The sequence below is a fragment of the Pezoporus wallicus genome, unplaced genomic scaffold, assembly GCF_028554395.1.
Source record: "Pezoporus wallicus isolate ANWC-B61680 ecotype Strahan unplaced genomic scaffold, APGP_CSIRO_Pwel_v1 contig_787, whole genome shotgun sequence".
Lineage (NCBI taxonomy): Eukaryota > Metazoa > Chordata > Aves > Psittaciformes > Psittacidae > Pezoporus > Pezoporus wallicus.
Window position 1 is genome coordinate 21006 of NW_026641881.1, and position 14116 is coordinate 35121.

General features: G+C 39.5%; 1 protein-coding gene across 2 annotated transcripts in view; it reads left to right on the top strand.

Annotated features, from left to right (window-relative positions):
* Positions 1-14116, top strand: part of KPNA3 (karyopherin subunit alpha 3) — a 53393-nt gene that overhangs the window by 20999 nt on the left and 18278 nt on the right. For both annotated transcript variants that reach the window (XM_057425658.1, XM_057425660.1), the window contains exons 3-6: positions 11958-12047; positions 12556-12585; positions 12678-12730; positions 12820-12915. In XM_057425658.1, the coding sequence (XP_057281641.1) occupies positions 11958-12047; positions 12556-12585; positions 12678-12730; positions 12820-12915 (269 nt within the window). The remainder of the gene's footprint in view (positions 1-11957; positions 12048-12555; positions 12586-12677; positions 12731-12819; positions 12916-14116) is intronic.

Sequence of the window (14116 nt, forward strand, 5' to 3'; positions counted from 1 at the left end):
AGCCTCCTTTGGGTCTCCTATTTGATGCACATTTCCAGTTTGCCAGTTGGATCATGGACAGTCTGAGTGGTTCTTGCTTAGAAATGCATACCCACCCAATTTCATCTCATTTTTTTTTCCATTATTTGTAAACAGAGAGAAGACAGAAGCCTTGCTAAAATCAAGGTGAAGGATTGTAAATACAAGTTATGTTGATAGAAATTAGCTCAACTTGACTTTGAGAAATGTTGTCTGCACTTATCACATGAATGTGTAGGAGCTACCAAAAATCTTGTGCTAGTATTTTCCAGGGATCCTTCTGTTCTTTAAAAAAGAGACTTTTTCGGTTTTGTGTTGGTTTTGGGATTTTTTTCCCAGTTCTTCCAGAAAAACTTCAGTTAACTCATTACAATATAAAAAATAAGTATTAGTAAGCTTCATCCTGAGACTGTAAGAATTGGTTAAAGAAACCTAATTGGACCCAGATGACTGAAAAAAAAAAATATCTTAGTTCTTACATGAGCATGATGTGTCACCTAAAAATTGTTCAATGCTTTCATATTTTCCTAATCAAACTAGCTGAAGATGTCTGAATGTGTTGAGTAGGTTAAGTTGGTTATGGCCTCATCAGTACTGGCAGATGCCTGGGGTGTGGAGAAACCTACTTTTGCATACAGTGACAGGTACCAAGTGAAAAATGAAATTGGCCAGTTTTTGCTTAAAATGAGATTCAGGTAATGAATTTTGATAACTGAATTATCAGCAGTTGAAGATAATGCTGACATGTTAGAGGCCCTTTCTGTTCAGAACTAGTGTGTTGACTCTGTAAAACTCTATGTAACTGAAATCTGTCCTGGGAAGAGTCATTCATAACACTTAGGCTATGCCAGCTAGCAAAGCAATGCTGTAAAATATGGCTTAGCTAATGCAGCATATCCTCATTCATCTAATTAAATTGAAAACACACACGAGCATTCCAGTGCAGTCTTTGGAGAGAGTTTTGCAGTGCAAAGTGAAGATTTTAACTTTAATTCTCAATTTAATTGGGTTTTGTAAAGGCCATATAATTTTTATAAAGGCCATTTTTTATTTTTTTTATCATTGAGGATAGTCAAGGGCTGGAGCACCTCCTATATGAAGACAGGCTGAAAAAGTTGGGCCTGTTCAGCCTTTCAAAGAGAAGGCTGCATGGAGACTTTACAGCAGCCTTCCATTATCTGAAGGGAGGCCTACAAGGATGCTGGAGAGGGACTCTTCAGCAGGAACTGTAGTAATAGGGTGGGTTTAAACTAAAACAGGGGAGATTCAGGTTAGATATAAGGAAGAAGTTCTTTACTGTGAGAGTAGTGAGGCATTGGAACAGGTTACCCAAAGACGTGGTAAATGCTCCATCCCTGGCAGTGTTCAAGGCCAGGTTGGACAGAGCCTTGGGTGACATGCCTAGTGTGAGGCATCCCTTCCCACATCCTGGCAGGCATCCTGGCATCCTGGCAGGGGGGTTGGAACTTGATGATCTTAATATGATTCTATAACAGGTCACAGTTTCAAGGCCATTTTATTAAAGAAGCATGGTGGGCAGTGGGTCATACACATAAGGCAATGGATTGTTCAGTGTGGAAGGAATCTTATATGTGCCAGTAATGCATGGGTGAAAATGAGGAAGAGGAAGCCTGTGAGCTCCTAGTTGACTTTTCACTGAAAACTGCACATGCAAAGGTCAGTTACATATTTAGAGGAGCCTGAGCTCTGGATCAAGAGTGATCAGCAGCTGCAGAACTCTTAAGTGCCGGAAGTTGTGTTCTTCTGGAGCATTTGCCGAACACTGTCTACTGCAGAGACCAGAAGAAACCTGCTATAATGAGAGATTCAGCATGTGTCTGAGTTGGTGGTTTGCAGCAACTGAACTGATGCTGGTAGGCAGCTGGTTTGCTGTGAGAACTCTGTGGCAGCTGTGAGACCATTGCTTCTGGTATGGAATTGGGACTGAAATATAAAGGGATATATTTTACTAAGCTCCAGCAGTGGAAAGGGTAAGCTGTAGTATCATTGCTTCTGTCTTCATCTCTGTAGCTAACACTGCTATTCTAGCATGAGTATGCCAAATTCAGGAAATATGTGTGGCATGACCCCAGTAATCCACCAGTGCCTCTTCAAAACAAAGGGGTAGGGGTATCTTCCCCTTTTCCCAGCTATTTACAGGCTAAGTGTACACCTGGCTTTTGAAGAAAATGAGCAAATTGAGCATATTTTTGATCTGTACAGTTGAAGCACTACATAGTCATGGGATTGTCTTTTGAATCATCATGTGTATAAATATTAAATGAATGGATCTGATGAAGTTGCTTACATCTCTTTTGCAAGATGGAATAAATAAAATCGCGGCTTTGAACAGTAGTAAACAATTTCCGCATGCATTAGTGTGAGGTGTTTATTCCTTTGAGATTAGACATCAAGGTGCATTTGCAACACATTCCGTGTTTCAAAAATGTATTGCAAATATTCTTTTATTTGCAATAGAAATATTTTTATTTCTTTTTATTTTCGCATCTTCACTGTGATGTGAAGATTCACTGTCTTCACATCGCATCTTTTACTCAGAGAAAAATTTACTTCTTTACTGACACCCCCCCCCCCCCCCCCCCTTTTCTTTTCCCAATCACTTACTTGTTTAGCATTTGAGCTAATAAAGCTATCTGTGACATAAAAGGGTAGCAGTCATCTGGCATAATTCTGGCTGAGACATGGGTTGGCACTGTGAGCCAGTCAGATGACATTCCTGATGGTCAGGTGCCCTTTTCTGATTCCATATTGGCCTTGCTGAACATGTGTTTTATGTGTTTTGGGAAAGGACCTACTACATTTCTGGAAGATGGTCTTTGTCTCTGGCTGTATTGTTAGTACAGCAGAGGTTCTAAGAGCTTAAAAAGTAGGCATCTTTCGTTCTAGAGAGACAAGATAATGCAATTTTTGGTGATGGAGACTTAGGATTTAGAATTTAAAGGTCTTGATGTAGTATCTTGACAAAGCCTGGTTTAGAACGTTTATCACTAAATTTCAGCATCACAGAAACCCAAAGTCTGATGTGTTAGCAATAGGGACCCTGGAATTAACTGGCTAATTTGGCTGATAAATCTTGCTTTAAAGGGTAGTGAGGTGGATGGGTAATGGTTAGGATTCAGTTTAAGGTTTCATATCAGAGTGAAGCTTCTGCTTTAAGAAAGGTAGTCCTTTGCCAGGTCAGTGCTATGGTCATTGAGTTAGATGTCACCCTTCAAAGGAAGCTTTCATACTCCTGACCCCAGCAGAAACGGAAGATTCTGTCCACCTTTAAAGCCTGATAACTAACTGGAATCCTAAGAACTTCCAGGATTTCTCACAGGGTTTATTTTTGACTTCCTTGGCAAACTCAGCTGCCTCTGAGAGCTCATGAAAGCTCTAATTGCCAATTAAGTTTGATGCCAGGCAGAGCAAAACAAGTAGTGGATTCAAAAGCCATGGGCATATATCTTTTTTACCTGTTTCTCTGGCATACTGTACCTGTCCTTACTCTGATCTTTCTTAAATAAGATTGCTTATGCTCATAATAGCTCCTAAATAAAGTAGTGAGTCTTGAAGAAAGGAGTCTGTGTTTATGTTGCTGGGAGAGCTAAAGTGGGGAAGAACCTTTTTCTGATTCTCAAGAAGTCTGAGAATGCAAAAGAAAACAACAAAAAAAATCCACATAAACTCGCTTACCGTTTCACATGTTTCCAAGTTCAGTGTTATTGTATAGCTTTTCATTCACTCTGAAGTTTATTTCTCATGCGTAAATCTACCAGCTTCCAAGAAGTAGCTACAACCACAGGGAGACTGAAGGCACCATTAGCATGTTCTTCCAGAGGCTTCCCAATCCAGTGTTAGTAGTGCAGATTTTTGGGACAGAACTTGCATTTTACTGTCTTGACAGATCCATCTTTTTTTGATGGATCAAACAAAAAAAAACCCAACGCATTCTAGGAGGAAAATTGTATTCCTAATGTATTCTTCTGGCAACCTAGATGAAAAGGGCTATGAAGAAATTCCTTGGAGGCTTGCTTGAATCCATATTACTAAGAGCCTAACTTAACAGGCCTCAGTCTTTGCACTCTGTGCTTGGGGCTGTTGGGCCACTCACTTGGTGTACACGTACATGTCTACTTATTTTTCAGTCAGCTTGCTCATCTTCTGAAAAAGATGTGCACTAACCAAACGGGAACATTGTGATTGCATGTGGCAGAGGAGTCAGGCACTTTGCTTGTGAGACAGAAGCAACAATAAATGGATACAACAAAATTCAGTGGTAAATGTGGCAGTGGCTTAATGTGATTTGTTGGCAACGTTCACTTTTTTTTTTTTTTACTGCATAGAGGACAAGGTTAGATAGAAGTGTCAGGTAGACCCTCCAGTTGAGTCATGAGATTCAGAGAGGACCCCCTTGCTTTCTAAACTCCTTCTCAGAGGGGAGTTTAGGTGTTACTGTATCTACTCCTAGTCCCAGATTCAGTTAAAAATTTTTGTCTATAGGCATACATATATATGCACAATCAGACTTTTATATCACTTAGTCAAGATCTCAGAGTTTAGCATGCTATTTAATCGCTATTGCAAAGGCCCACAAAACTGACTTAGGTAGGTTACAAGCCCCAGAGGAAATCTATTTAATAAAAAATCATTTAATACTCTGATAACGTCAGAAAAGTACAGTTTCTAGATACCAGGCAGAATCAAATACTACACAACCAACTTAAGCTTAAATTTCAGAGGCAACCCAAAATGGTTTCCCAGTCCCGATGAGGGCTCCTGGCCTCGAGGAATTACCTCGGACAGTATCCCAACTCAAGAGTCCTTGGTTGCAGACCTGCTCCTCTGAGGAGGACTGACCCAAGCTCTTGCCCTTTGGCAGGACCCCATTTATATTCTGGTCAAATCTGATCTGTGATCAGAAATATGGTCTGAGGGTTCTTGGCGTTTGACCAAAGTGTGGGTCTAGGAATAGCAAGTTGTGCAACCCTGTTGTGACCAAAATCAGCAGATTTTGTGGTTACCTGAGCCAGACCAAAGTCAGCAGATATCTGTTAGACCTAGCAGATGTATTTTTATATTTCTTCAGAGACCAGAGTCAGCAGATGTATTTATTATCAAGAATGGGGGCTCGGTGGTCCTCCCATCAGGATGTGTGCAGCTGGCACACTGCTGCTTGTTGTTAGAAAGGTGAGTTAGCGCAACTCAAAGGCAGAAAAGTTTGTCTTCTAACTGCATATTTAGCTATGCTGTATATCTGAAGAACAGCCTTGGAATCTGTTTGACTGCCTTTGGGTGCAGGAGACCTAGTTCACTAAGCTTGTAGGATATAATTTTGATATCTGTAATTGCAGGATCATCAGTTGACCTGTTCAACCTTTTTACATGTTTACAGGAGTTTTCCTTAAATCTGTCTAGGTGTTAGTGAGTTCTGAGACAGTGAGTAGAGCCAACTAATAGTCCTTTCTCAACCATTAAAGAAATTAAATCTTTCCCAGGTTCATATTTAAGAGCTGTTATTAGAAATCCATTCAGGCTAGGTAGTCCTCTTAAGGAAACTTCCATTAAGAGGATATTAAGTAGAGGTTTTCAGAGGTTCCCTTGAACATGATGAGGTTGGAGTGGTAGACATTTTCTTCATGATGGACTGTGGCAGGTGCCTTCACCCCCCAAAACCAAAATTGGAGATTACATGTAAGTGAAACCTAGAAGTTCAGCTCAGTCTGTTACAGCAGTGGTATCTTAAAAGGGACATCCAAGTGACCTGAATCTGTCTCCAACACTGGCCTGACCCGTTAGTCTTTTGTAGGATATAAGAGCAGAGGAAAGCTGATGTTGTTGTGTGAGTATAGCTAATGCCAGCCACCACTCCAGTTCCTAATGTTGAGATGTTCTTGACATTCTGCTCTCTGTCCCCAGAGGACTCAAACATAAATATCTTAACTTTCATGCCAAAAGAACTTATTTCTACTAGCTGCTGAGTTCCTAAAACTTTCCCTAACCTGAAGAAACAGTTCATAATGATGTTTGTTACCTGAGGGCAAAGATTTTCTTGTTTATTTCTTTTCCCTGTTGACCTTGAAGCTTCCCAACAGAGTTGAGAGTTTTCACAGAATTCTCCCGTGTGTCAAATGCTGAGAAGCATGTATGAATTTATATTCAGCACCTTTCACAGCTCCATTGGAGTATCCTATTGGCCATGTCATATAGTACTAGGTGTAATGCAGCACAGAGTGTTAGGGACATCCTCTTTGCCCACAAGAATTCTTCTGCTGTCTGTCATGCTGTCTTTGGAACTTGTTTGCATTGATAGTTTTTCCTTTTTTTTTTTTTTTTTTTTTTTAATCCTGTGGCTATCTTCTAAGAAGGTAACCAAGAATGACCAGGATCTGCAGGATTTGCATATTTACTGTTCATGCAGTCTGACCTTCCCTCTGTCAGTGAAGCAAACAATGGGCATCGGTTATAGTGGGATCCCTGTCAGAATGTTGACATGCTTGAAACCAGTGGATAGCTGCTGTTTATAAACTATCAGGCCTTACTGTACATAGTACACATGGTTCAGGCAGTGGTTAAGGATCCTCCCTTTTGAAGATGTGCTTAGTTTCGTTGGTGGCAAGGTCTTACCTTTCATCAGGGATTCCAGCCTTTGAAAGGGCACTCCACCAAGCTTTGAACAGGATAGCTGTATACAGGTATGCTTATTTTTCTTCATTTTCACCACAGGAGCTTGCAGAAGAGGCTGGTGCTACGATTTAGGCAAAAACTTTTCAGTTTGTCACAGTAGGACAAAATGCAGACATTTTAAGGTCATGCCAAGCTGCAAATCATGTTCTTTTTACCTTATGCAGAGAGTTATTGGTCTATCAAATTACTGTTTACAGTGGTTTAGCTGTCTAGGAATTAGAAGCTTTTGCCAATGGACAGAGCTGTTTCAAATAGTCTTAGAGCCATTTTTTAGGACTGGAAGGTTTCGTAAACACTTTTGACTTCATAAGAAATGCTAGTAAGAATAGCTTTTCCTTACTAAGAAATTGTTAGTGCTTCTCAGTATTAGCCTCTCTGCTTCAGGCTGCTGTGGAAGCTCCTCTGTATATGTTCTTAACAGTTTTTCAGCCCAACCATCTGTAAACAGTGAGTAGCTACAGGAGCATTCTTGCTTTCTCTTACTTTTCCTGGCTAAGGTAATTTTCCCTGGAGCCTCTTGCACCATATGACTGGAGCAATTTCAGCATTCGCAGAAAACTGTAGCATCAGCCTGCGGTCAGTTATGACCTATGAAGTTCAGCTCTCTGTCTTAAGGAAGGTAGAATTTCTCAGCATTAATGTATACAAGCTTACTCATACTTATTTTGGTTAACTGTAACGTTAGGAAGCATTCTCTTAGGCATATTCATGTTGCTGAAGGAATTGCATAGTTATGTGCAGGTATAAAAAGCTCTCTAAGGAGCTATTAACTTGCATGCTGGAATGGGAGAGAACTAGGCTCTTGGTTAGCTTAATTGTGGTGTATATTGTGGCCTTCTTTAACACGTAGCTACAAGTGGAAGGCTTTTCATTGTTTCTCAGTCTTACCATACTAAGATTTCTAATTAGTCTGATTTAGTTTTGCTTCTGTCAAGAGACCCTGTCCTACAGTTGAACTTAAACCTAGATTATGTATGTATGATGAGCTAGAACTTGAAAGGATGTTCTTTTGTAACCATCTTCTCCATCAGTGGCCTCCCAGTGGGATATCTCCACTCCTGGTAGCTGCAGTACAGTTAGTTGGAGTTATATTTAATTTTACCTCTGGGCATGCTGTCAGCATTAGAACAGTCCTTCTGTGTCTGTTCATCTAGGGATTCATGGGACTCTTCTCCAGGTAAATGGAGTTTTTGGAGGTACCCACTGCATTGATGTATGCATGGACAATTGCTTTAGGAGAGAAACAAATCACTGCTTTGTTACTGTTCTTTCTAACTATGTGTTTATATACCACCTGCCCTCCTTTCCTTTTTGGCCAAGTCCCAGCAGTATTTATGGGGAATTAGAAGAACTTAAAAGTGTTCATCATCAATTCTGTGACCACAAGCAGAGAGAATTTGTGCATGCTCCTCTAAATACTATTCAAGCAAATTATTTCAGCTAATGGTACTTTTATAGAAGCGCACTCACCATGAAGTGTGAATTGAATAAGGGTTACAGGCAGGTAGTCTTTGTAACGTTCTTCGGGTGAAGCGGCATGGAATAATCCAGTGCTTTGTCCACTGGCATGCTCTAGACTTACTGCCTGGTGTTTGTGGAAGGTGATTCTTCCAGCTGTTCGCCTGCTGAAGGCTGTGCAGCTCATTCCTGTCATTCTGTGATTATGCTGTTCAGTCACCCACTGTGGGACCCTTGCTTTGTTCCAGCTACATATTCTGCATTGTACTGGGGGGTTAGACTAGATGAACTTTAAAGATCATTTCCAGATCAGACTATTCTGTGATTCGCTGCTGTATTCCAGCCTCTGCCATGCTGATGTTTCAGGAGGTTTGATAGAGGATCTCAAGATACATCTTAATTCTTGCTTTCAAGAATAATTGGATACCATAGCCCATAGTGGGGAGCAGTGAGGACTGGCAGTGTACCAGTTTCTCTTCCGAAATACCAGGCTAGTTCTTAAAGGTCAGAGGATTCAATGGTGGGGGAATCTGCTAGTACAGGGGTGTGAATCACTTAAATGGGAGAATCTACTGTTTGAGCTCTTAAAAAGCGTTATCATTTTTACTGTCAGAAGAAACTTCAAAAATAACAAGTGAGGTAATGTGACATTTCCTAACTAGAATTTTCTTTTCAGTAAGTGCAATAAAAATTGTTTGTTTGCTAGATTCTTGACTATTCTAGGTATTTCATCTTTTTTTTAAATCAAAGGATCTGCAAGAGGCCTGCATCTAAAAAGCATTTTTACCTAAATTTATAAGTAAAGATCACCTGTCCTTATTGCAGGATGTTGCAGAACACATACTTGAATGCCACTGATACTGAATCACTTTTTTGAAAAACAAGTAGATATCACCAGGTGGATTGGTGTGGACAACAATTCTTCCATCAAAGATGTTTTAGAAAAAAACTCCCTGAATTTTCTGAGCATGGTAGAAAATCCAACCAGATACTTTAGAAGGAACAGAATTGGAAAAACCTTGCCTTGTAGCACAGTAGTTTGCCACTAGTGACAAGGAAACTTTACTCTTCCCAGTAAATGATTTGATTTGAAACATTTAACTTGCTTCAGCAGACAGTGGCAACAGTTCTGCACAAAGACCCTGATTCCTTCAGGGTGCATCTTGTCTGAAGTCAGGGAATATCTGCTGGACCAGTGTCTGCTGCCCTTATAACTGAATATGTCTCCCTGTACATGCATATGACTTGCTCATAACCATGCTCTGTGATGACACCTCAGGGTAGGAGGAGGACGGTGTGCTGAGGACATCAGGACCTTCCTCCATCTTCAGTTCCTTCTCCCAGTATTGGCTTTTACCATAACAGCTCAACTGATCCAGAGGAGCCGTTCATCCAAGGCAGGAAGGAACTGCTTCCTCTGCAGATGGATGTGTGTAGTAGCTTCACTAGGGAGAAAAGCCAACGTAATCATGGAGAGGGTCCCTCTGGAAACTGGGTCCAGTCCCTACAGTTGCCAAAATACAGGCTATGGTTTAGACAAACAGTAGGAAAAGGAATTGTACTTGAGCAAAACCAGATTGACTGGGGTTGGATGTTTTTTGTTCTTTGCTTAGTGCCAAGGACATGGTGTGGAAAAATAAGGGAAATACATTACATAGGTCTGTACAGTGAACCCAGCTGTCAGAATGTACCTGCCTGATCCAATTTGTCTGCATAACACTAATTTCTCAGTGCTTAACTGCCTGCTCATTTCTGTCTTCCTTATCTCCAAAACACTTGACAACAAAATACCTCTTTAGCGCTTGTCTGTATGATGTGCTCTGAGTATGCTGCTATTACTGCACAGCTCAGGAAAGGCTGCCATAGCTGATCCAGGTGATCTTGGGCACTCTTTGAGGATTTAGTTTCTGTACTTAAGACTTGACAAAAATTAAACTATGCTGTTTGTGGAATGTCATCTTCTGCATTCAAGGGTGTCCTGGGTTCAGCAGTAGCAATCATTTTTCTCCTACTTAGTAGCTGGTGCAGTGCTGTGTTTTTGACTTTCAACCTGGGAACAAATCTGATAACACCGATGTTTTTAGTTATTGCTCAGTAATGTTTAGTCTGACCAAGGACTTTCTGAGTCTCATGCTCTGCCAGGAAGGAGGGGAAGCTAGGAGGAAGCAGAGACAGGACACCTGACCCAAACTAGCCAAAGGGGTATTCCATACCACAGCACGTCATGCCCAGTGTATAAACTGGGGGCAGTTACGTGGAAGGGCTGAATCGCTGTTCGGGTCGGGCTGGGTATCAGTCAGCAGGTGGTGAGCGGTTGTATTCTCTTCCCTTGTTATTTCTCTTACCATTATTATTATTAATGGTAGCAGTAGCGGTTTGTGTTATACCTTAGTTACTGGACTGCTCTTATCTCAACCCATGGGAGTTACATTCTTTCAGTTCTCCTCCCCATCCCTCTGGGAGTGGGGAGAGGAAGAAGTGAGGGGGTGATCGAGCGGCTCCATGGTTCTGAGCTACCAGCTGGGCTTAAACCACAACAAAGGGTTATTTTGGTGCTTTTATATTGTTTAGCATCCTCTTATCTGGAAAAAAAAATAACATATTGCTTGGGAGCCTTTCAAACTGGAAAAGGTGTTTTGAATTCTTTTTAAAATGTCTAAGGAACATATGGAAGTCCCAGAAATTTTGGAGCTGAGGTTTCTGTTTTTTCTAACATGAAATATTGGGGACTTCTTCAAAATTTGATTCTGTTTAGAGGCTTTTTTGTATATTGTAAGCAGGGCATGATATAACACAATCTCTGTAGTCAGTAATGCTTGGTTATCAGATAATTGTTTGAAGACTGAAAAGCCTGCCTTTCCTTGGTTGTGTAATAGATTTATTTTAGGTGGTGTAGCTGTTTGTTACATCTTTTCAGTGTTTTGCTTCATTAACTATTGAAATCTTAATGTGCTTATTAAAACAAACAAAAATAACCAATCAGACAAAAAACACAGGAAGTTCTTCAGCTATGTATGCTGCATCATCATGTTTCATTGCCCTTACTGCTTTTTGTTGTACCTCTAGACATACCAAACAAAAGATAGTCTAAAATTTAGAAAAGACCATTTAATATTTTTGGAATACTTTTAGTGGCTTTTAGAATTTAAATTTGTCAAAAGATGCATCTGGGTACGGTTACAATTGACGATTTTATTCCTTTCTTTCTAAATTAGGGCTTTGGATGTTCGAATGTTCTAATTATCAAGCTAGAAATGTTAAATAGGTATTTTGCCAGTGAAAAGGTATTCCTTAAAGGAGCTAGGGCTGGAGGTTGCTTTGTTTTTATTCTGAAATTAGGCTAAGGCTCACAGTGTGAGTGGGAAATACTCCATGTCTGTGTGTGCATGGAGCATGCTGCTTTACACACAAGATGAAAATACATGTAACTGGGTAACTTTGAAGCAGGTTTAGCTGAAAACTAACTTTACACTGGAAAATAATTTGTTATGTATGAGTAAATGTTAATGTCAAGAAAGATCTTTGTGTAATGTAAATGTCTGTTAGAAAATTGATCCCCAAACTGCAAGTTTTAATTCATTCAGATGTCATGGATTGTCATAGTTCTGTCTATGATTAGCAAGCTGTTAATTTTTTACAGCTGTGAAATACTGCAAATTCTATTTGCATTTACAAATGCCTTAAAAAAAAAAAAAAGCAATTTTATATAAACTGTTATTTAGAAAGGGGCCATTATACCATCATCCTGTACGAATAAGCGTTAAGTATCTTTATCTTTTGTTATGCCTTTCCAGAACAAAAGAGATGAGCATCTTTTGAAAAAAAGAAATGTTCCCCAAGAAGAAAGTTTAGAAGATTCTGATGTTGATGCTGACTTCAAAGCAGTAAGTTCTTTGATTCTTGACTTATTTTAAAAACTTTGGTGGTGTCTCAGAACAGTGTGTTCTGGTTTTACTTTAACACTGAAATTCTTGCAGTTATAGAATCATAGAATAGTTAGGGTTGGAAAGGATCTTAAGATTATCAAGTTCCAACCCCCCCTGCCATGGGCAGGGACACCTCCCACTAAACCATGGCACCCACCTGGCCTTGAACACCACCAGGGATGGAGCATTCACAACTTCCCTGGGCAACCCATTCCAGTGCCTCAACACCCTTACAGTAAAGAACTTCCCCTGTTTAAGTTTTAACCTGTTACCCCTTGTCCTATCACTGCAGTCCCTAGTGAAGAGTCCCTCTCCAGCGTCCTTGTAGGCCCCCTTCAGATACTGGAAGGCTGCTATACAAGGTTAGGAATTTATACATTGTTAAAATTAGTTTGATTGGATTCAATGTTTAAAAAGACTATAGCAACAAAATTGCTAAAACTTTTCTTTTTTTTTTCTTTTCAAGCAAAATGTAACACTAGAAGCTATCCTGCAGGTATGTTACCTTTAACCTTTTTTTTCCTTTTTTTTGGATTAGAAGTGCATGTTCAGTGCATTTTTTGGGTTTACTGTGGTGTTTTTTTCCAGAACGCCACAAGTGACAACCCAGTGATCCAACTGAGTGCTGTCCAAGCTGCAAGGTAAAAATAAATAAAGGCACAGAAATGTATTTCCCATGCACTTCTCATGATGAAAGTTACTTACTTTACTTTTACATCTAATTTCACAGAAAACTCCTATCCAGTGACAGAAATCCACCTATCGATGACTTAATAAAATCAGGAATTTTACCAATCCTGGTAAAATGCCTAGAAAGGGATGATAAGTAAGTATACTTTTACAAACGCTCACCTTTACCAAAAATTTACATCCAAAACCACATCTCATTACTTCAAATTAAACTGTGGGTTCATAGCACCATGTAATCTGACATAGTCAGTCACATTCCATGATGATAAACCATAAATTGTCCAGGAGTGTTTATTCTGCCACTGAAATGTCAGTTTAATTTTTAGAGCTTGCATGAGCATATCCAACTAATGGGGAAATAACTAGATTTCTATTTATTACATTTCTCATTTGTTTTTAATATTTTGGACTTTCTTGTTAACTGTTTTTAAGAAACTTGTCTCAGACATATTGTGTGTATTTGTGTGAAGGCTGAGAATATGCCTGGTTGTGAAGAGAGCTCTTCTCTTTGCCAGAATGCACGTGTAATCTTTTTCATTAAGGTCATTAGCTTAAGTTTCCAGCTTCTTTTGTGCTCACTGCAAATTGGGTTTCCATCTGGCTCTGTGCTCCCTCATGTGATGGTAGAAATGAGAATGCTGTCTGTTATGATTCTTTGTTGGAAAACAAGAGCTTTAGTAAAGGAGGTAGAGAACATTGAGCATGTAGTTGCACGGATTTAATGGCATGTAGTAAAAATGCCATGTTCTACAGTCCATGAGCCTCTTCTTCAGATAAATGGGGATTAGCACATTTGAAGTAAATGTTTTAGCCTATCTTTGGTCTCAGCCAGCTATAAATATATTTGCAGTATTTAGTTTTCAAGGTTATTTCTGCAGCCACAAAGGCTGGAAGCTTCAAAATTGCAAATTGGCATATTGGGTATAATTTGGTGGTTGCAAAAAAATGAAGCATGAGTATCTTTGTTTCTAGCTTGTCTAATAAAGCAGTTGCTTAGAAGGCAACTGGCAATGATGTTCAAACCAGATAGCATTTTAAAATGGATCATGAATGCCTGTCTGCTCTAGACATAGGATGTTTAGTGCTGTGAAATTTCTTCTAATTTTAATATTTTGTCTAGTTTTTGTGTGATGTATCTTTGTAAATGTTTAATAGGCCTTTCAGAATTGAACTCAAATATTTTCTTAATCAGTTCTTTTAATTGTGATTATTATATAATATTTAGCAGAGGTAAACGCTGCAAAGACTTTCTATAACAGATTGTTAAAGCTATTGTTCATGTTATACCTGAATGCTTATCAGAAGGGGAAGAAAAGTAGGACTGACCTAAAACTAGA